The sequence below is a fragment of the Macaca nemestrina genome, chromosome 1 (genome assembly GCF_043159975.1).
Source record: "Macaca nemestrina isolate mMacNem1 chromosome 1, mMacNem.hap1, whole genome shotgun sequence".
NCBI classification, from domain to species: domain Eukaryota; kingdom Metazoa; phylum Chordata; class Mammalia; order Primates; family Cercopithecidae; genus Macaca; species Macaca nemestrina.
Genome location: NC_092125.1, coordinates 214,146,629 through 214,168,516, shown reverse-complemented (window position 1 = coordinate 214,168,516; position 21,888 = coordinate 214,146,629). Strand labels below are relative to the sequence as shown.

The 21,888-nt window shown below is 45.0% G+C and overlaps 1 protein-coding gene across 2 annotated transcripts in view; it reads left to right on the top strand.

Annotated features, from left to right (window-relative positions):
- The first annotated feature begins 12,722 nt into the window (after positions 1-12,722).
- Positions 12,723-21,888, top strand: part of LOC105483103 (OTU deubiquitinase 3) — a 29,833-nt gene continuing 20,667 nt past the window's right edge. The window contains exons 1-2 of one of the 2 annotated variants that reach the window (XM_011743749.3): positions 12,723-13,149; positions 21,080-21,228. In XM_011743749.3, coding sequence (XP_011742051.1) covers positions 12,932-13,149; positions 21,080-21,228 — 367 coding nt within the window. In that variant the 5' untranslated portion in view covers positions 12,723-12,931. The remainder of the gene's footprint in view (positions 13,150-21,079; positions 21,229-21,888) is intronic. The other variant, XM_011743747.3, reaches the window with a different exon arrangement.

Genomic DNA, 21,888 nt, shown 5'->3' with positions numbered 1-21,888 from the left:
AAGCTTTTCCTGATGCTGCCGTCCTCCCCTCCAGTTCTGGATCAGATGCCTTAGAACTCTAAATCTGTCACTTGACAGAGGCATCATAAAGAAATGTTCAGCTTTGACGTCTGCCTCTCCCAGATACAAGGGCCTTCTTATCAGTGCTGTCTGCCTTGAGTGCCCAACAGATGAGTCTGGGCTTATCTGGCACAGTGATTTTCAGCTTTTCACTTCCTGCATCTGTCCATTCCACTCAACGACCATTTCCGGGGCCTCTTGGGTGCCGTAGATAACTAAGACAGAGTCTCCACCGCGGAAGATACCTGTCTAGTGGAGGCAGGCAGATAGTAAATTTGAACATTTAATAGCAAAAAATTGAAAGCGAGTGAACAAAAGCTACATGTATCATCAACATGGATAAGTTTCATAAATATACAATTTGGCCAGGTACGGTGGTTCAGGCCTGTAATCCCAGCACTTTGGGAGGCCAAGGTGGGTGGATCACCTCAGGTTAGGAGTTTGAGACCAGCCTGGCTAACATGGAGAAACACTGTCTCCACTAAAAATACAAAAATTAGCAGGGCGTGGTGGCATGCGCCTGTAATCCCAGCTACTTGGGAGGCTGAGCCAGGAGAATCACTTGAACCTGGCAGGCAGAAGTTGTAGTGAGCTGAGATCACACCACTGTACTCCAGCCTGGGCAACAGAGTAAGACTCTGTCTCAAAAAAAAAATATATATATATATATACACACACACACACACACACACACACACACACATATAATCCTTTATAAACAATAAAAGTCATGTAAGACACATCTCCCTTGGTCTCATTTATATAAAGTTAAAAATGCTAAACAATACTGCATATGATTTAGTGACACAAACCAATGTGTGATAAATACCAGAGTGATGACAGTGGTTACCTCCAGGTGACAGGGAGGAACTCCTGTTGGAGAGTGGTGGATAGTGGGCTTCAATTGTATATGTGACATCTGATTTCTCAGGGGAAGAGTGGGAGACATGTGAGTGGACGTGGCATTATCCTCTTCTTATATTTGTAATTACTAATATTTCACTTTAAAAGGTAGGCTCTAGGCCAGGCACGCTAACACCTGTAATCCCAGCACTTTGGGAGGTTGAGGTGGGTGGGTCACGAGGTCAGGAGTTCAAGACCAGCCTGGCCAACATAGTGAAACCCCGTCTCTACTAAAAATACAAAAAACTAGCCGGGCGGGGTGGCAGGCACCTGTAATCCCAGCTACTCGGGAGGCTGAGGCAGGAGAATCACTTGAACTCGGGAGGCAGAGGTTGTAGTGAGCAGAGATCATGCCACTGCAGCCTGGGTGACAGAGCAAGACTCCATCTCAAAAAAAAAAAAAAAAGGTAAGCTCTAAAGAATTACACACAAATATATACATGTAGTCTCATCCTTGTTTTATATTTTAAAATAGTTTTATGTTTGTCGTGGAGAAAAGGTGGGAGGAAATATTAGGTTAAACCATATGAAATTGTCACTTTTATAGGTTGAAAATGGTCAAATACCAGCAATTTCATATGGTTCAACCTAATACATCAAAATGGCAACAATCATTTTTTCTGAGAGTGCAAGTATGGGTGATTTTGTTTTCTTTTAAATTTTTAAAGTCTTTTTTGGTTTTCTATCATGAACATGTCTTTTTTTTTTTTTTTTTGAGATAGTCTTACTCTGATGCCCGCGCTAGAGGTCAAAGGTCAATGGCGCGATCTCAACTCACTGCAACCTCCGCCTCCCAGGTTTAAGCAATTCTCGTGCTTCAGCTCCCCAGCAGCTGGGACTACAGGTGCGCGCCACAACGCCTGGCTAATTTTTGTATTTTTAGTAGAGACAGGGTTTCACCGTGTTGCCCGGACTGGTCTTGATCTCCTGACCCCAGTTGATCCACCTACCTCGGCCTCCCAAAGTGCTGGGATTATAGGCATGAGCCACCACTCCCGGCCGACATGTATGTTTCATATCAGAAAAATATCCACATATATTGGGAGAAAAGAGAGAAAGTTGTTGGGCCCACCTTGCGGATGGGACTTCATGCCCAGCAGTGTGGGATGATGAGGGGAGAGAGGGCTGTGTTCCAGTTCCTGCTCTGCTAGTAACCAGCTAATGTGACCAACAGAATCACTTTACCTTCTTGGGGCCTCGATCTCTCCATCTATAAAACAGTAGAGTTGGAAAAGGATCATTTTCAATGTGCTTTTCTGTTCTATGAGCCTTTTCTGCTTTATGCCAAGTCTATTCCCTTAGACGTGGGGGAAAGTCGAGTTGAGGGTGGTTCATCTCCACATTACAAAATATGTCTTTCTGCTACCCCTTCATGTGGCCTGTAGAACAGACTTCCACTTCCCATCACCTCCTAGTTAGTTCCTTTGTGCCCCAGGGTGGGGTCCTGGCACAGGTGCCGATGATGCAGTTGTAAGTCATGAGTTTATACAGGATGACGATGACTGCAAATACTGTGGGCCATTAGGATCTCTGGCACAGAGATACCAAACAAAGACATTGCTATGGAGCTGTAAAAGATAAATCCTGCAGCTCGAGGTCCAGCAAGTTCACTGAATGAGCATGAGGAAGAGGAGTCCTCCACTGCCACCCCATGACCGTATTTTCCCCATTAAGGGCCACTGATGAAATGGATCAAGTGAGGGTCACATAAAAACAATAGCTGATGTTTTATTGTCCTTGAGAGAAATGCAGAATGTTCTCCCTCCCTCCCTCCCTCTCTCTCTCTCTCTCTCTTTCTCTCTTTCTTTCTTTCTTGACGGAGTCTTGCTCTGCCGCCCAGGCTGGAGTGCAGTGGTGTGTGATCTCGGCTCTGCCTCCCAGGTTCAAGCAACTCTCTGCCTCAGCCTCCCAAGTATCTGAGATCACAGGCACCTGCCACTATGCCCAGCTAATTTTTGTATTTTAGTAGTGATAGGGTTCCACCATCGTGGCCAGGCTTGTCTTGAACTCCTGACCTCGTGATCCACCTGCTTCAGCCTCCCAAAGTGCTGGGAATACAGGTGTGAGCCACAGCACCTGGCCAGGTTTCTAGCAATTTGTAGTGGCTAGGAAAAGGAATGATGAAGGATATTAAACCCTTCATTTTACACATATGAATAATTTAGTATATGTAATATAGTTTGGTCTTATAGACATTTAGGAGAAAGTAGAGAGAATGGGCAGTGGTGAGGAAGGAAAAAAAAAAGTCCAGAAATTAAGGGAAAGAGGAGGAGGGAAACTAACACTTATGGTGCCAGGGACTTTGCTGGAGTTGTGATATCAATACCTCAGAACAACGGAGAAGAAGCCCCAACTGCTCTCATTTTTCCACAAGAAGAAACTAGAGCTCAGAAAGATTATGGAAAACAATGCTGACCACACAGCTTGTAAGAAGTGGGAAATGGACTCAATTCTGTCTGACCACTCCAAAACTGGTTGTTTTATTTTTTATTTTGGTCCACCCTATGCTAAGTGGGTGAGATAAAAGGAGCACTGGAAATGCAGAGGAAGAGCACTAAGTTGGAGAGGGAAAGTGGGACAGGCAGAAGCACACGGAGGATGACCAAGGGCCATCAAGAACAGGAACTGCAAGCAGAAAGAGACAGGGAAGGCTGGGCACGGTGGTTCATGTCTGTAATCCCAGCACTTTGAGAGGTCAAGGCAAGCGGATCACCTGAGGTCAGGAGTTCAAGACCAGGCTGGCCAACATGGTGAAATTCTGTCTCTACTAAAAATACACACAAATTAGCCAGGCGTGGCGGCACGTGCCTGTAGTCCCAGCTACTCGGGAGGCTGAGGCAGAAGAATCGCTTGAGCCCAGGAGGCGAAGGTTGTGGTGAGTCAAGATCGTGCCACTGCACTCCAGAGTGGGCAACAGAGCAAGACGCCATCTAAAAAAAAAAAAAAAAAAAGGAAAGAAAGAGAGAGAAAGGAGTCAGAGAATTCCACGCGCGCGTGTGTGTATATGCAAACACACACATGCCCTCGACATCACTATCACTATCACCACCACCACCATCACCACCACCACCACCATCATCGCCACCACCGTCACCACCACCACCGTCACCACCACCACCATCTAAGCAGAAGCAGAAACACAGGGTGACTGAAAGAGGGAAAAAAAGTCTTGTTGAGTAACATTCTTCCCTGTGCCCTACTAGGATACTGTCATGGAAGGTAATTGATATGGTTAGGCTCTGTGACCCCACCCAAATATACTTTTGAATTATAATCCCCATAATCCCCACGTGTCGAGAGAGGGACCTGGTGGGAGGTGATTGGATCATGGGGGCTGTGTCTCCCATGCTGTTTTCATGATAGTGAGTGAGTTCTCACAAGATCTAATGGTTTTATAAGGGTCTGATAGTTCCTCCTTTGCACACTTGCTGTCTCTCGCCTACCATCATGTAAGACGTGCCTCTTTCCCTTCTGCCATGATTGTAAGTTTCCTGAGGCCTCCTCAGTCATGCAGAACTGTGGGTCAATTAAACCTCTTTTCTTTATAAATTACCCAGTCTTGGGCAGTTCTTTATAACAGTGTGAGAATGGACTAACACAGTAATCAAACCATGTTGCATTTTCACAACATTAGGAACAAATGAGGAAATGAAAGACCTGGCCTTGGCTGGGGGCGCAGTGGCTCATGCCTGTAATCCCAGTACTTTTGGAGGCCAAGGTGGGAGGATCACTTGAGGCCAGGAGTTTGAGATCAGCCTAGGCAATACAGTGAGACTCCATCTCTACAAAAAATGAAAAAATAAAAAAATCAGTCAGGTGTGGTGATGTGCCCCTGTAATCCCAGCCTCTCAGGAAGCTGAGGTGGGAGTATTGCTTGAGCCCAGGAGGTGGAGGCTGCAGTGAGCCGTAATCACACCACTGCACTCCAGTCTGGGCAACAGAGCAAAATCCTATCTCTAAAATAAAATCAAATGAGGCCGGGCGCGGTGGCTTACACCTGTAATCCCAGCACTTTGGGAGGCTGAGGCGGGCAGATCATGAGGTCAGGAGATCGAGACCATCCTGGCTAACATGATGAAACCCCAACTCTACTAAAAATACAAAAAATTAGCTGGGCGTGGTAGCATGTGCCTGTAGTCCAAGCTACTCAGGAGGCTGAGGCAGGAGAATTGCTTGAACCCCTGAAGCGGAGGTTGCAGTGAGCCGAGATCGTGCCACTGCACTCCAGCCTGGGTGACAGACAGAGCGAGACTCTGTCTCAATAATAATAATGATAATAATAATAATAATAATAATAATAAATAAAATAAAGACCTGGCATTGGTACCAGAGATTGCCCACCTGAATTCATCCTTCTTACAGGTTCTGCCAGCTAACTACTTGTACTGAGCACCCCCAACTGTGCTAAGGCCACTTGTGGAGTGGGTTTGGGTGGCGAGCTGAGGGGATGCTTTTTGTCCTGATTATTTGATGTCTACATGTGTCCCCTGTGCCCATCAAATAGAGTGAAATATTATGAATTCAAATTCTAGTAATCCTGGCTGGGCACTGGGGCTCATGCCTGTAATCCCAGCACTTTGGGAGGCTGAGGTGGGCAGATCACTTGAGGTCAGGAGTTCAAGACCAACCTGGTCAACATGGTGAAATCCTACTGTCTCTACTACAAATACAAAAATCAGCCGGGCGTGGTGGCAGATGCCTGTAATCCCAGCTACTTGGGAGGCTGAGGCAGGAGAATCACTTGAACTGGGAGGTAGAGGTTGTGATGAGCCAAGATCATGCCACTGCACTCCAGCCTGGGCAACAGAGTGAGACTCCAACTGAAAAAACAAGAATAAAAACAAAAAAAAACTCACCAAATTCTAGTAATTCTTAAACTGTGACAGTTTGAACATGGCTGATTTGATATTTAATTTTGCTTAGAGAACCTTGTCCTCAGAAGAAGAGCAAATTAGCAATAAAATCAAGATTGATCAGAGAGCGATATGGTGAGAAGGGCAAGAGAGCAAATGCTAAGAACTGTAAGACTTCAGAAATGCCTGTTTCTAGGGGAAAGCTACATGCTTACTGCAAATTCCTTTTAGCTAATAAAGTAGATCCCAAGATAACGCTATAGGGCTTCAATGTGAGGGAAAGAATGGATTTTGTTAGTCTAGAAAAATAATTTCATTAGCCAGTTGTGGTGGCTGATGCCTATAATCCCAGCACTTTGAGAGGCTGAGGTGGGAGGATTGCTTGAGTCCAGGAGTTTGAGATCAGCCTGGGCAACATAGTGAGACCTCGTCTCAAAAAAAGAAAAAAAGAAAAAGTAATAATTTTATTAATTTTGCAGGGCGCGGTGGCTCACACCTGTAATCCTAGCACGTTGGGAGACCAAGGTGGGCAGACCACCTGAGGTCAGGAGCTCAAGACCAGCCTGGCCAACATGGTGAAACCCCGTCTCTACTAAAAATACAAAAAACTAGCTGGGCGCCGTGGCAGGCGCCTGTAATCCCAGCTACTAGGGGGGCTGAGGCAGGAGAATCGCTTGCACCCGGGAGGCAGAGGTTGCAGTGAGCTGAGATCATGCCATTGCACGCCAACCTGGGCAACAAGAGCAAAACTCCGTCTCAAAAAATAATAATAATAATTTTATTGATTGTAATGATGCACACAATACATGAACCCAATACCCTCATTTAAAAATAGATATGAAACAAGGATAAGGTAGGTTTCACCCTTTCCTCTCTTCTTACTCTGATCCATTTGCTATGTATCTTTCCAGACCACTTCTACATTTCTAAGTATGCAGATAGAGGCAAGAAGATTGCTTGAGTCGAGGTATTGGAGGCTGTAGTGAGCCATAGTTGCCCCACTGCACTCCAGCCTGGGTAACAGAGTGACAGCCTGTCACTAAAAAAGAAAAAAAAAAAAAGTACACACATATACTTGCAGCAAACACTGCACTGAATGGATCATTCGGTCCCATGCTTTTCATTTGACCACATTCCTAGGAGAGCTAACCATGTGAGTTCATCTAGATTGACATCATTTCTCCACCATCTCATTCTTGTTTTGTTTTTATTTTTTAATTTTTTATTTTACTTTAAGTTCTGGGATACATGTGCAGAACGTGCAGGTTTGTTACCTAGGTATACATGTGCCATGGTGGTTTGGTGCACCTAACAACCCGTCATCTATCCACCACCTCATTCCTGTAAGCTGCTGCATTGCATGTAATAAATAGCTGTTCCATAATTTAAGAGGCCATTTTCCTATTGATGGATATTTAGGTTGTTTCTAGTTATTTGTTTTTACATACCATCTTGCCTTAAACACCCTTCTGTTGACTCGTCCTCTTGTTGACGCTCCGCGGGCTCCTTCCGCATCCTTTGCACCCTCTTGGGCCAATGCCTAACCCTTCTGCAAGGGTGCTACAGGATACCAGCCGACCAGATGGTTACAAATTCCTGCTGTCTGTCCCAGACAGCCCGGAAAGCGAACAAAAAGCCGTAATTCTTCTTGTAGCTTCTCCAGTCTCCAGCAAATCAGCTTCAAAAGCACAAGAAGCTATTAGCTACAAATGCCTGCCCCGAGGGAGCTAGGGACTTCTCCGGGGTCCCGCATGTGCAGCTAGGCTCAAGGTTTAGCTTGTAGTGACCTTTTCCTCATTTTAATGGTTAAAAAAAAGGCCAGGCGCAGTGCCTCACGCCTATCTGAGCACATTGGGAAGCTGAGGCGGGAGAAGCCTGAGCAACATAGTAAGACTCCATCTCCATAAAAATTAAACAGAAAATTAGCGGGGCGTGGTGGCTCACGCCTGTAATCCCAGCTACTAGGAAGGTTGAAGCAGGAGGATGACTTGAGCCTGGGAGGTGGAGGTTGCAGTGGGCCGTGATGGCGCCATTGCACACCAACCTGGGAGACAGAGCAAGACTCTGTCTCAAAAAAAAAAAAAAAAATGTAAAAAACACACCCCTAGGTAGTTTTATATGCTAATGATACCTGTGATGCATGTTAGAGCATGTAGATGCTGAGCGCATGTGCCAACTGCAGGCCTATCTTTGCATGTTTGACCTCAGCAGTATTTTATGAATATGCATGTACAGCTCCCATAAAGGCAATTGCCCTTAAGGTACTAGGGGCTGCCTCTCTCTTTTAGCAGCCTGCTTTGCCTCTCAGAGTGTACTTTTGAAGCAGTTACACTGTCTGGGGTATATACCCTGGGGTTCGTCGTCTCGCACCAGGAAAATTTAGGTCACGGACACACCCGAGGAGTTTAGGAGCTGAGGTTTAATGGGCAGAAGAGAAAGGAAAGAGAAACAGCTCTCTCCGGAGAGAGAGGGGTCTCTGAGTGGAAAAGACTGGCTGGTAGTGATGCACTGCATTTTATAGTCCAGCTTGAGGAGGCGGTGTCTGATTTACATAGGGCTCACAGATTGGTTCAATCAGGTGTGACATTTACATAGCAGGGAAGGCTGATTGCCCCACCCTAATCTTATTATGCAAATAAATTGTCCTTGGTGGGCTATCTTATCTGCTCCTCCCTGTACACTTGGCTGGCAGAGAAGAGGTGATGAAGCCGCCATCTTGAACATGTCTAGTCCCTAGTTCCCTGTGGCATTTACCCGTGCAAGCTTCCAGCTTGTTTGTCTATGTCTGCAGCTCCACTTTACAGGCTACTCTTTGTTAGAAAATGATTTGGGGCTGCTTTTCATTAAAAAGAAAAGCCTTACCGAGGACTCCCATGCTCTTACTGTCTGCCTAAGTGATTTCTTCTTAACTCCTGTATCACTTTTGCTTTGCAATAAACTTCTTTGCCTACTCTTTGGAGTACTTTGGACTCACTCTCAAATTCTTTTACGTGGCGAAGTCAAGAACCTGAACCGGCCAACTGACAACACTTGGACATACCTTCTAGTGCACGTGCATCTAATTTGCTTTAGGACTATTTGCATCTCAGAGTGTACTTTTGAAGGAGCTACATTGTCTGGGGTATATACCCTGGGGTTCATCGTCTTGCACCAGGAAAATTTAGGACACAGATAGACACGAGGAGTTTAGGAGGAGATGTAATATTTCTATTTTGAGGACAGATCATGAGATGCAGACACAAGACATTTAAAATGTTACCAGATACAGGCCAGGCACAGTGGCTCACACCTGTAATCCCAGCGCTGTGAGTGGCTGAGGCAGGCGGATCACTTGAGGTCAGGAGTTCGAGACCAGACTGGCCAACATGGTGAAACCTTGCCTCTACTAAAAAAAAGAAAAAAATTAGCTGGGCATGGTGGGATGTGCCTGTATTCCCAGCTGCTCTGGAGGCTGAAGGAGGAGAATCTCTTCAACCCAGGAGGCAGAGGTTGCAGTAAGCCAAGATCATGCCACTGCACTCCAGCCTGGGCAACAGAACAAGACTCCATCTCAAAAAAACAAAACAAAAAACAAACAAACAAAAACAAAGTTACCAGATACAGTCCAAATTGCCCTCCAAAGTGGTTAGATAAATTTACCTCCCGGCCGGGCGCGGTGGCTCAAGCCTGTAATCCCAGCACTTTGGGAGGCCGAGGCGGGCGGATCACGAGGTCAGGAGATCGAGACCATCCTGGCTAACACGGTGAAACCCCGTCTCTACTAAAAATACAAAAAGAAATTAGCCGGGCGTGGTGGCGGGCGCCTGTAGTCCCAGCTACTCCGGAGGCTGAGGCAGGAGAATGGCGTGAACCCGGGAGGCGGAGCTTGCAGTGAGCCGAGATCACGCCACTGCACTCCAGTCTGGGCGACAGAGCGTGACTCCGTCTCAAAAAAAAAAAAAAAAAAAAAAAAAAAAAAAAAAAAAAATTTACCTCCCAACAGCAGTGCACGAGAGTTCTCATTTTCCTATGCCCTTGATGGCATGTTCTTGAAAGTGCTAAAGCTGCATTTCTTCACTAAAATTCTGTTAGTCACACTTTTTACTAATTTATACTTTCATCCAATAAGGTTTGATTATTATTATTATTATTATTGAGGCAGGGTCTTGCTCTGTCACCTAGGCTGGAGTGCAGTGGCACACTCACACCTCACTGCAGCCTCAAACTCCCAGGCTCAAGTGATCCTCCAGTTTCAGCCTCCCGAGTAGCTGGGACTACAGGCATGGATCACCATGTCCAGCTAATTAAAATTTTTTTTTGTAGAGATGGGGAATCTCACTTTGTTGCCCAGGCAGATTTTGAACTCCTGGGCTCAAGCAACAGCCCCACTTCGGCCTCCCAAAGTCCTGGAATTACAGACATGAGCCACTGTGCGGGCCAAAGATTCTTTTAATTAACTCTAGTGAAGTGGGCAGAGCATTCATTTTATTTACAAGTACTATACTCCTTCCCTTTGGCCTTTAAATATAATTTATAGGCAGCATTGATTTGCACTTAGAGACACCGTCTAACACAGGTCTCTGCTGAGAGAAGAGAAATTAGTCCATTCAAAATCTGTGTGTGGGCTAAAGGCTAAGGGCTTATGCAAGAAAAGGTTTTTTTTCGGTTTGTTTTTTTTTTGTTTGTTTGAGACGGAGTTTTATCTTGTTGCCCAGATTGGAGTGCAATGGCGCAATCTTGGCTCACTGCAACCTCCGCCTCCCGGGTTCAAGCAATTCTCCTGCCTCAGCCTCCCCAGTAGCTGGGATTACAGGCTGGCCTCGAACTCCTCACCTCAGGTGATCCGCCCACCTCTGCCTCCCAAAGTGTTGGGATTAAAAGCATTAGCCACCACGCCCAGCCGAAAAGATTTTTACAAGAAGGGCAAGTGTTCGCTTTTCTATCAATATGTTAGCAGTCTGTATTTCCACATGTTTGGTGGTAAGAAACCTTTCTTCCTTGGTTTCTAAAGTTTGGAAGTCTTTGCCCCTGAGTTCATGAGATTGCCAGAGAAATGATTCAAACAACTTCATTAAATACGTACTTACTTCATGCCTGGGGCTTTACGTTTTTATTTAACCTTTACAACTCTCTTTTCCATTCTTATTGTCATCAGAAAAATGCAAATCAAAACCACAATGAAATACCATCTCATGCCAGTTAGAATGGCTTTTGTTAAAAAGAAAAAATAGCAGATGTTGGTGAGGCTGTGGGGAAAAGGGGAACATTTTTACACTGTTGGTGGGAATGTAAATTAGTTCAGCCACTGTGGAGAGCAGTTTGGAGGTTTCTCAAAGAACTAAAAGTTGAACTACCACTCGACCCAGCAATCTCATTACTGGGTATATACCCAAAGGAATATATATTGTTCTATCAAAAAGGCAGATGCACCCGTATGTTCATTGCAGCACTATTCACAATAGCAAAGACATGGAATCAACCTAGGTACCCATCAACAGTGGATACTCGGCAGGCTGAGGCAGGAGAATGGCATGAAACCAGGAGGCGGAGCTTGCAGTGAGCCGAGATCGTGCCGCTGCACTCCAGCCTGGGCGACAGAGCGAGACTGTCTCAACAACAACAACAACAAAAAAAACCGTGGTATCTATACACCATGGAACACTATGCAGCCGTAAAAAAGAACAAAATCCTGCCCTTTGCAGCAACATAGATACAGCTGGAAGCCCATTATCCTAAGTGAACTAACGCAGAAACAGAAAACCAAATACTGTATGTTCTTGTAAGTGGGAGCTAAACATTGGATACACATGGACACAAAGATGGGAACAACAGATTCTGGGGAATGCAAGAGTCGAGAGGCAGTTGGGGGAAAAAGTTAAAAAACTACCTGTTATGTACTTTGCTCACTACCCGGGTGACAGATTCATTTGTAAAACAAACCTCAGCATCATGCAATATAGACAGGGTTTCACCATCTTGGCCAACTGGCCAAGCTGGTCTCGAACTCCTGACCTAAGGCAGTCCCCTGGCCTCGGCCTCCCAAAGTGTTGGGATTACAGGCATGAGCCACTGCGCCTGGCCTCGGTTTTTTTTTTTTTTTTTTGAGACGGAGTCTCGCTCTGTCGCCCAGGCTGGAGTGCAGTGGCGTGATCTCGGCTCACTGCAAGCTCCGCCTCCCGGGTTCACGCCATTCTCCTGCCTCAGCCTCCTGAGTAGCTGGGACTACGGGGGCCCGCCACCTCGCCCGGCTAATTTTTTTGTATAAAGTAGAGACGGGGTTTCACCGTGTTAGCCAGGATGGTCTCGATCTCCTTACCTCATCATCTGCCCGCCTCGGCCTCCCAAAGTGCTGGGATTACAGGCATGAGCCACCGCGCCCGGCTTGGCCTGTCTCAGCTTTAAAACCTAAAGTCCTGCATCCCAAGAAAACCTCTAGTCCAGGCAAACCTAGGTGGTCACTCTTGGATGGAGTTAGGATTTCCAGTGGTCTTGGACAGAAGGGCGACCTCTCCCTTGAGCTACGAAAGAAGGCGGAGAGATGAAGAGCAGGATTAAACAAACAAGTGTGCGGGCTTTGGAGCCAGGGCAAAGCTCTGCCTCTTAGCTGTGTGATCTTCTTGAAATTATTTAACCACTCAGATTCAGTTTCCTGTAACTTGCGGATAATTAAACAAGAATGAGCCGTGTGAAAGTGCCTATCCAACTGTAGTAGGCTCGCAACAAGAGATTAAATCGTTTTTATTCATCCCCGGTCCTAACTGTTGCCGCTGCTCTGTGTTCCACTCTTCTATCATCTTTAATTTCTCTCCTTGACTGGTTTCAGCTTTGTTCTCTCTGGTTCCTGTCGGGTCGCTCCTGCCACTCACGTTGAGTACCATCCACCGCTAGAGGGCGGAATAGAACAAACCAAGATGGGTGCCCCTCTAGCTCTCTATGGCGTCTGCTCGCCGAGCCCCGCGAAGGAGGCGGGGATTCCGTCATGTGACCGGGGTGCCGGGCGCCGGCGCAGGCGCGGTTGCTGCGTCGTCGTCGCCGGGCTCAGTTGCCCGCGCTGTTTTGCCTTCTTGACGCTTGAGGCGGCCGCTGGGGGGTCCTGTGGCTTTCCCTCCTGCCGCTGGGGACTGCAGGCTAAGGCCATGTCCCGAAAGCAGGCGGCGAAGAGCCGGCCGGGCAGCGGCAGCCGGAAAGCCGAGGCCGAGCGCAAGCGGGACGAGCGGGCTGCTCGCCGGGCCCTGGCCAAGGAGCGGCGGAACCGGCCGGAGTCCGGCGGCGGCGGCTGCGAGGAGGAGTTCGTCAGCTTCGCCAACCAGCTGCAGGCCCTGGGGCTGAAGCTGCGGGAGGTGCCGGGGGACGGGTGAGGCGGGCCGGGAGCGAGGGAGGCGGCGCCGGGGGACGCGCCGGGCTCGGCCTGGCGACCGTCACCCGCTCGCGTCCATCCATTCATTCGGGCTGCCCGGGCGCCTCCCGCGAGCCAGCCACGCTCCGAGTGCAGGGCGTCCAGCTGCGAGCGAGGCGGACAAGCCTCTTGCCCCGAGACGCTCGCGGGGATCCCAGAGGGTCCTAACCATGGCAGACGTCGCGAGCGAAATAGAAAGTGGGTCCTGAGACCGTATACGGGAGCAGAGTCACTGGGTTGTGGCCAGGAAGGGCTCTCTGAAAGGTGACATTTAAGCTGAGTTCTGAAGGAATGAGATGGAGCCAGGCATTGGAAAAACAGTCATCATGAGGATAAGACCGATCGAAGGAGTTTGAGTAAGCCCCGCTTGGTAGAACGCTTTGCCTCCTTTGAGTCCTTGGTGGTTGGGTGATGCCCCCATTTACATTTGTGAAATTAGGTCGCCTGTTGTTTACTGAGCTGAAGGCAGCTTCTCTAATTCCTGCTTCCATGGGCCTCAGTTTCTCTGTAAGCAAAGGTGCTTACCCAAGCCTTCTTGGGACTTAGACTGAATCCAGGTCCAGCTTTCTTTAGGGAATGCGGAGGGAGAGAGTGGGGAGGAGGAAGAAAATTACCTTCAAGAAAGAGGATATGCTCCGGGAACATGGATGGAAGAAGGAAAAGGGTCAGGAAGAGAGGAGAACTGTGAGCATCCCCATTGCAGGGGCAGGTAAAAGGTTATCTGGTTGTCAGCTGTGTCACTTTGGAAGACGGAGTGTTAATAACAGCCTGGCTTTTGTTTTTTTCCTCCCAGTATTTGAGTGCTCAGGTCCTGCAGAGGGAAGACTAAAATGAAATTAAAGACCATACGGAATTGCCTTAGTTCATTATTATTGTTGATTTGTAGAGACGGGGATTTTGCTATGTTGCCCAGGCTGGTCTCGAACTCCTGGCTTCAAGCGATCCTCCTGCCTCGGCCTCCCAAAGTGCGGAGATTACAGGCATGAGCTACCACCCCCAGCCAGGAATTGCTTTAGATATTAACTGCAGAAGAAGCTGTTTTAAAAAATTTCACATTACATTGCAGCTTATTGATTAAGACCGAACTGGTCCTATTTCCCTTTCCCACCGTTCCTATATATGCTCATTGCTTCAGGCAAAAAGAGTTCACCACACTTTGCTGCGTTGCTGTTTTTGCTTAAGATGCAGTTGGAACTTGATTACCTTTATTCACCATCATCTGGCATAGTGCTTGGTACATGGAAGGCAGTCAGTACATTTTTGCTGAATGAAATATAAAAATAATAGAGGGAGACCAGCTAGCCTAAGCATAAGCACAAGACACTGTTATAGAAACAAAAATACCATTTGAATACAGTGGAATTGCTGTGGAACATGGGGGCTTTTCCTTGCAAATGATTGAATTGTTTGTGTCTGCTGTGCTGGATGTAGTATTCTCAATGTCAGGGTGCCCGGAAAACTTAAGTACTCAATAGAAGGTTACTTAGGAGGAGGAATCGGCACAAGGAGTTGTAAATTCTTGAGCCGGCTTTCATAAGGTTATGGGAAACTTTGGGGGTATTACTTCTCTCTATCCCCATACCCCCATACACAGCATACTTCTCAAGTTAATTCAGCACGCCTTAAGTAAGGTGCTGGGAATATGTTGATTACTAAGATAGTTAAGGACTTTATAGCCGAAGGTAGAAACATGTAACAGTGGGTCTCAGCTTTTTTGATGTTAAGATCTCTTGGAATGCCGGGCGCGGTGGCTCACGCCTGTAATCCCAGCACTTTGGGAGGCCGAGGCGGGCGGATCACAAGGTCAGGAGATCGAGACCACGGTGAAACCCCGTTTCTACTAAAAATACAAAAAATTAGCCGGTCGCGGTGGCGGGCGCCTGTAGTCCCAGCTACTCAGGAGGCTGAGGCAGGAGAATGGCGTGAACCCGGGAGGCGGAGCTTGCAGTGAGCCGAGATTGCGCCACTGCACTCCAGCCTGGGCGACAGAGCGAGACTCTGTCTCAAAAAAAAAAAAAAAAAAAAAAAAATCTCTTGGAATTCTTAAAAATTATTGAGAAACCCAAATAGCTTCTTTATATGGGTTATAGCTATAAGTATTTACTATATTAGAAAGTAAAACAGTTTTAAAACACAAGAATACACACACATTCCATTAGCGATCGGAGTGATAACTTCATGCATCAGGTAGCCTCTGGAAAACACTGTGCACTTGCGAGAGAATGAGAATGAAAAAGGTACATTACATCTTAGTTTTGAACTCATGGATACTCTGAAAGCATATCAGAGGCCTTCCCACATCTGTCCCTTGGGCCACACTTTGAGAACAGATGATACAAATAATTAAAATATAGTTTGATATATTTTTATTAACAGTGACTGATTATAATGGTACTATTGAGAAGGAAAAGGCAGTAGCCTCTGAATTGGCCAGGAAGGCCTTCTCATTCATTCGGTAAATACTCATTAAATTCACTGCTAGCTGCCTCTCAGAGGGTGTCATAGTCTGGGTCATGAAGGACCAATAGGAGTACACCAAGAGAACATTCCCATCTGAGGAGGAGTGTATACAGAGGCACAAGGACGCGATGTTTTTGGGAGATCTACAGGTTGTTCAGGGTGACAGTAGTGTAGGGCACAAGGGTAGAAGTAACAGGCAATGAAGCTCCAGAGACCAGCTGGACTGGAGTGCTCATGTCTCTCTTCCAAGGTCCCTGTTCTTCGGACAGTGTTGGATAAAATGATCATATTTCCTCTTGTGTGGGCTTCATGGAGCTAAGCACCTTGTGTTCACAAGTCCTTCACATGAATTCCATTAGCTGGACTGTGGTTCAGCCCTCGTCAGTATCATAGTCCCTTCAAATGTGGTGATGACAGATTTTATCACTGCAAGGGATGGTGTTTCCTGTGTATGTGATGGGCTGGCAGGTGTCAACAGATTCTTCTCCCCGCCCCCCAGACAGAGTCTTGCTCTGTCACCCAGGCTGGAGTGCAGTGGCACGATCTCGGTTCATTGCAGTCTCCACCTCCTGGGTTCAAGTAATTCTCCTGCCTCGGCCTCCTGAGTAGCTGGGGTTACAGGCACCCTCCACCACACCCGGCTAATTTGTTTGTATTTTTAGTAGAGATGGGGTTTCACCATGTTGGCCAGGCTGGTCTTGAACTCCTGACCTCATGATCCACCCGCCTCGGCCTCCCAAAGTGCTGGGATTACAGACGTGAGCCACCGCGCCCAGCCAACAGATTGTTTTATTAATATTTATTAAGGACTCAGGGTGAAATACAATGAAGTTAAAGACTATTAAAAAAATAGTTGACATCTCTAGCGTTCCCTCTTTTCATTCAGATGTGATTACAATCTGGAGTAGCCTGATAGAGTATCTGTGGGCATGTTCATTGTTGACAGTATGGTACCTGTAGCATTCTGGAACCCAAGGGGATTTAGGGATGAATTAGCCAATATCCTGTAATATAGCCTTTACATGGGTTGAGTCAGCTTAGCATAGATTAATCAGGGAGCTACTTAGAGGGTTTTGTAGTGCTTCCTGGACCAGCTTCATATCTGGCGTGTTGTCTGAAAGGTGGACCCACATAAATTGGATTCATTTTTCAAAGCAAGAAAGAAGCAGTTTAACCTTGATGTTGTCCTTAAAAACATGATTGGCTGTAGTGTGAAAAGAATGTATAACTCTATTTATTAGGCCACACAGTATTAACATCCCTCTGAACTACATCTAGTTGTGTCTTACTAAATGTAGTTCTGAGTTACGTTACTCATTAGCAGTGTTCTAAAACGGAAACACTGAAGAATCACTAATTTTAGCTATTTATCTGTTACTAACAAGTAGTTTATTTTTTAATTTTAGTTTTGTTTTTAATATTGTAGGATCACAGTAGTAGAAGGGCATTCACACATCATTTCGTCTAGTTAGTGCCTGTGTCACCTGAACGGCACTGCCATCTTTTGTGCCTCAGTGGTTTTCAGTTGGGTGCCATGCTAGAATATCTGGGGAGGAACTTTTGAAACAGTTCAGGGCCTGGGCTCTCCCCTAGATCAACTACATCAGAATCTTAGAGTGGGGCCTGGTTATTGATTTTTTTTTAAAAAAGAATTTTACAGATGATTTTTATATGCATCCATAATTGAGAGTGACTGATTTAGAGTCTAGATTCTTGACTAGTGTTTCTCAAACTTCAGCATGCAACATAACCACCTGGAGTGCTAGGGAAAACACCTGGAAGGGCTACATTGCTGGGCTCCAACCCCAGAATGCCTGATTGAGTAGGCCTGGGTGGGCCCCAGAATTTTCATTTCTAACAAGTGCCCTGGGGATGCTGATGCTCCTAGTCAGGGAACACACTTTGAGAATCAGTGAGCTAGATCAGTGCTGTCTAGTGAAAACAGAATGTGAACCACCTATGTGATATTAAAATTTTTCCAGTAACCACATTAAAAAGAAACAGGTGAAATGAATTTTAGTATATTTTATTTAAGCTATTATATGTAAAATATTACTATTTTGACATACAATTCTATAAAAAATTATTAATGATCTCTCATTTTTTTTTTTTTTTTGGAGACAGAGTTCACTCTTGTTGCCCAGGCTGGAATGCATGATCTCGGCTCACCGCAACCTCTGCCTCCCAGGTTCAAGCTACTCTCCTGCGTGTCAGCCTCCCGAGTAGCTGGGATTACAGGCATGCGCCACCACACCCAGCTAATTTTGTATTTTTAGTAGAGATGGGTTTTTCCATGTTGGTCAGGCTGGTTTCAAACTCCTAACCTCAGGTGATCTGCCCGCCTTGGCCTCCCAAAGTGCTGGGATTACAGGCGTAAGCCACTGTGCCCAGCCAATGATCTCTCATTTTTTTTTTATATGACCTCTTCAGAATCTAGTATTTTACACAGATAGCACACCTCACTGTGGATTAGCCACGGCAGGTGCTCAGTATACGGCAGGTGCTCAGTAGTCACACGCGGTTAGCAACCCCTATTAAAACAACACACATCTAGATAATTGCTGTGTATTGCTAGTTATAGAAATTGGCAAAATCCTGAGTCTATATAGTCTTCCTCTATAGAGCTAAGGTGAAATTACCTTTTATTTGCCAAAATCTATGTCTCTGTAGGAGCTTCCAGGTTTTAGTTTTATTATACAGGTATAATTTTAATTTCACATGACAGTTGGAGGTATTGATCATGTCCCCCTGAGCCTTCTTTAGGCCAAACATCACTAGTCGTTCTTCATATTGTATTTAAAACCACATCATCTTACCTGAACACGTCTCTCTCAAAATACAGTAGCTAGAATGGTACCAGGACCCTAACTGTGGTCTGACCTCAAATAATAAAACCTTCTCCTTTTCCACATATTTACTATTATGACTGCAGCCTAGAGAGCACATTAGGTTTTTTGGTGCTTGTGTTGCAATATCATCTAATACTAAATTATTGCGCACTCAAAACATTTGCATGCTCTTTATGTAATTAGTTGTTTTTGTGAACTCAAATGCAAGACCTGCCTTATATCCCTATAACACAGTGGTTCTCAAACGGGTGGTTTTGCCCTCCAGGGGACATTTGACAATGTCTAGAGACATTTTTGGTTGTCACAGCTGATGGGGAGGGAGGTAGTGATGTTCTACTGGCAGCTAATGGCAGCGGCCAAGTGTTCTCCTAAACTTCCTACAGTGCACAGGAAGCCTCCCACAACAAAAAAATGATCCTGGAATGCCAATAGTGTGGAGATTGAGAAGCCCTGCTGTAGGTAATGGTGAGATTGTGAACTCAGGAAGTGGCCCAGATCTCATAGAGGCCCTTTGGGCAACGGTGCTTTGTTCTCATGAGTTTCTTGAGAGCTCTTGTTGGGCTCCCCTAGGGAAACCCAGGTCACTGCAGTGTTTGTTCATTACCTTGTAATCTTGTCAGAAGAGGAAGTGATTTGTCTATTTTGACTTGTTTTTGGTGAGCTCAAAGAAAGTTTGGTAAGTATAGAAAAGCATGTTAAAAAATGTAACAATTACTCTTAAATATTACCTTTAATTGTACTACCTAGGGGTAACTATGGCTATTATTTTGGTGTTGACATTCAAGTGAGAGCCACGTTATTTGGACTTGGATCCTGGGCCTACCACTTACTAGTTTTGTGACCTTGGGCAGGTTTCCCGTGAGGAACGGTAATAGGACCTTTCTCAGCGTTGTGAGGACTAAACATGTTTAATACATACATTGTGTTTAGAACAGTCCCTGGCACATTGTAAAAACTATTTAAGTGATTGTTTCTGTGTGTTTTCTTGGCATACGTTTGTGTGTGTTTCTGTCTGTGTATGTATATAGTGTACAGATGAGTATGGTTGAGCTCATGTGGCATATACATACAGTTTTACACCTTTTTTGGAGAACATTTGCTCATGTTATTAAAAGTTCTTACCATACGACTGTAGAATACCATGAATTTTGGTACATTAAATGTAAAATAACTACATAAATTTGTGATAAACCACATCTCTTAAACTAAATTCAAGAATAGACTAGTGGTGGCAGATACTGATTAAGAAAAATTGGAGAGAAAAGCTTGACATTTAAATTGTTTTATCGATTAGCTTACTTTTCCCCATGGTTAAAAAAAGACTACCATTGTCAGATTTTAGCAAGACACCTCAGTCTAGCCTATAGAACTCTATATTCCATTCCTTCTGGAATGTCGTTTTAGATTGTTGGAAAGCTTCTTGGTTTTTAATTTATAGAATCTGTCTTAATTCTCCCTTCCCCTGCAAAAAAAAAAAGAAAATATATATATATATATATATTCATATTCTTATACATTAGAAGAGATTCCAGCCTTTCTATAGCTTTCTGTTGAAAATACACTTTTCTGAGTTGAAAAAAAAAAACCCTTTTTTCCTACACATTTAGACATGAAATCTTTCTGAAAGTGATGAGTTTATATTTTGGAATCACAGTGTCATAGTTTTTCATTTGGAAGAGTAAACAGTTGGGTGTAAAACTGGGCAACTGTTTGGCTTCGGAATTGTTTATTTCCATAGTTTTAAGGACACCAGATTGTGTTTGTCTTGTTTGAGTCTCTGTGTATCTAAGCCTCTGTGTTTGTGATAATTTGGAATTTAGAAGCCTTTGAGGGGTTTGAAAGTAAAGATAACTCTTACAGTTTATTACCAGTATTTTAATTTTAGAGAAACAAAATATGGTGTTTAAAGTTTTCATTTGGCAGGAATAACAATGGCATTGTTGCTCCCTGGGTGATCAGTGAGGAGGCGAGGAGGAAGTGTCTTTCCATAGTACAACTGTTTGTTGTCCAAGTGCTTTCCTTCTCATGACTTTCTCCACTGTGTTCTTAGGACTCAAACAGAGTATTGTTCAGTTGTTAGTATCGGGAGCTTGACAAATTGCTATTTTTTGGGTACTGTTTGTTAAATGAATGATTACTTAGCTGGGCAGCTGTAGTGGAACTTGTTTTAGAAAAGAGGCTCTAGATAGGACATCATTTTGGAAGAGGATCTGCAAATCATAGCCCTTAGGCATGGAATGACCTGTAAGGTCTGGACCTTGTAGTCAGGTGGTTAGTGTATCACCAGCTCCACTTGTTGAAGCAGCTGAGGCCCAGGGAAGTTTAATGACTCTCCTGAGTCAGCTAGCTGGTACATGGGGAATAGAATCCTTGTTTGCTGCCTCTTAATAAGGTAATGTGGTTGAATATGCCCTGGTGCTGTCCCCCGTGGTCTTGGAAGAATCCTGGACTGTTAGAGTTGAGTCTTCACTTCTGTGTGCCCAAAATATTTCCATGGATGATCTGGCATGAAGCGTCATTGTTTTAGATGAACTGAGTTCATTTTTGAAAGGTCTTGACTCATGTTGTTGTTTTGACAGCAATTGCTTGTTCAGAGCTCTTGGTGATCAATTGGAGGGACACTCACGAAATCATCTCAAGCACAGACAGGAGACAGTGGACTACATGATAAAGCAACGGGAAGATTTTGAACCCTTTGTAGAAGATGACATTCCTTTTGAGAAGCATGGTAGGTTCACCGTGGAACATTGGGTCCTTCAGGAGTAATGCATTGGGTAATTAAGTCCACTGGCATCCTCCACCCTCCCATCCAAGGGTTTGGTTATATAAATCACGACATTCATTTATTCAGCAAATAATTGTTTGCCTACTTGGTCGGCGGCAGCATGCTAGGTAGCTGGAGATCAGTAGGTTTAGCGGTATATGCCCTTAATAAACATGATGATGTTAATTGACCTGAAAAGCGATTCATGACTTCTTCCTCAGTGGGGTGGGAACAGCAGGCTATGACATAGCTTGTATAGATTGATCCTATTTTTAAAAGGTATACAGACACAGCAGGAAAAGTCTGGAAAGATACTGTTTGTTAATTCTTAGCTTCACTTATTTTTCAGAAATTACTCATTCTCTTTAAACTTCTATAGAAGGGAGATAATAATAGCATCTATCTCATAGGGTTTTTGGTGAAGATTAAATTAGATAACAAAATTAAAATAAGCCCTTAGTAAGCGTTAGCCATCTGGGGATCGTGGGACTATGGTATTTTAAATTGTCTTCTCTAGACTTTTTCTGACTTTTAGATGATCATGTATTACTTTTAAAATTAGAAAAACCAATAAAATCATGTTAATTTCTCACCAAAACCCCAAACACAATCTGTTTTCTTTGA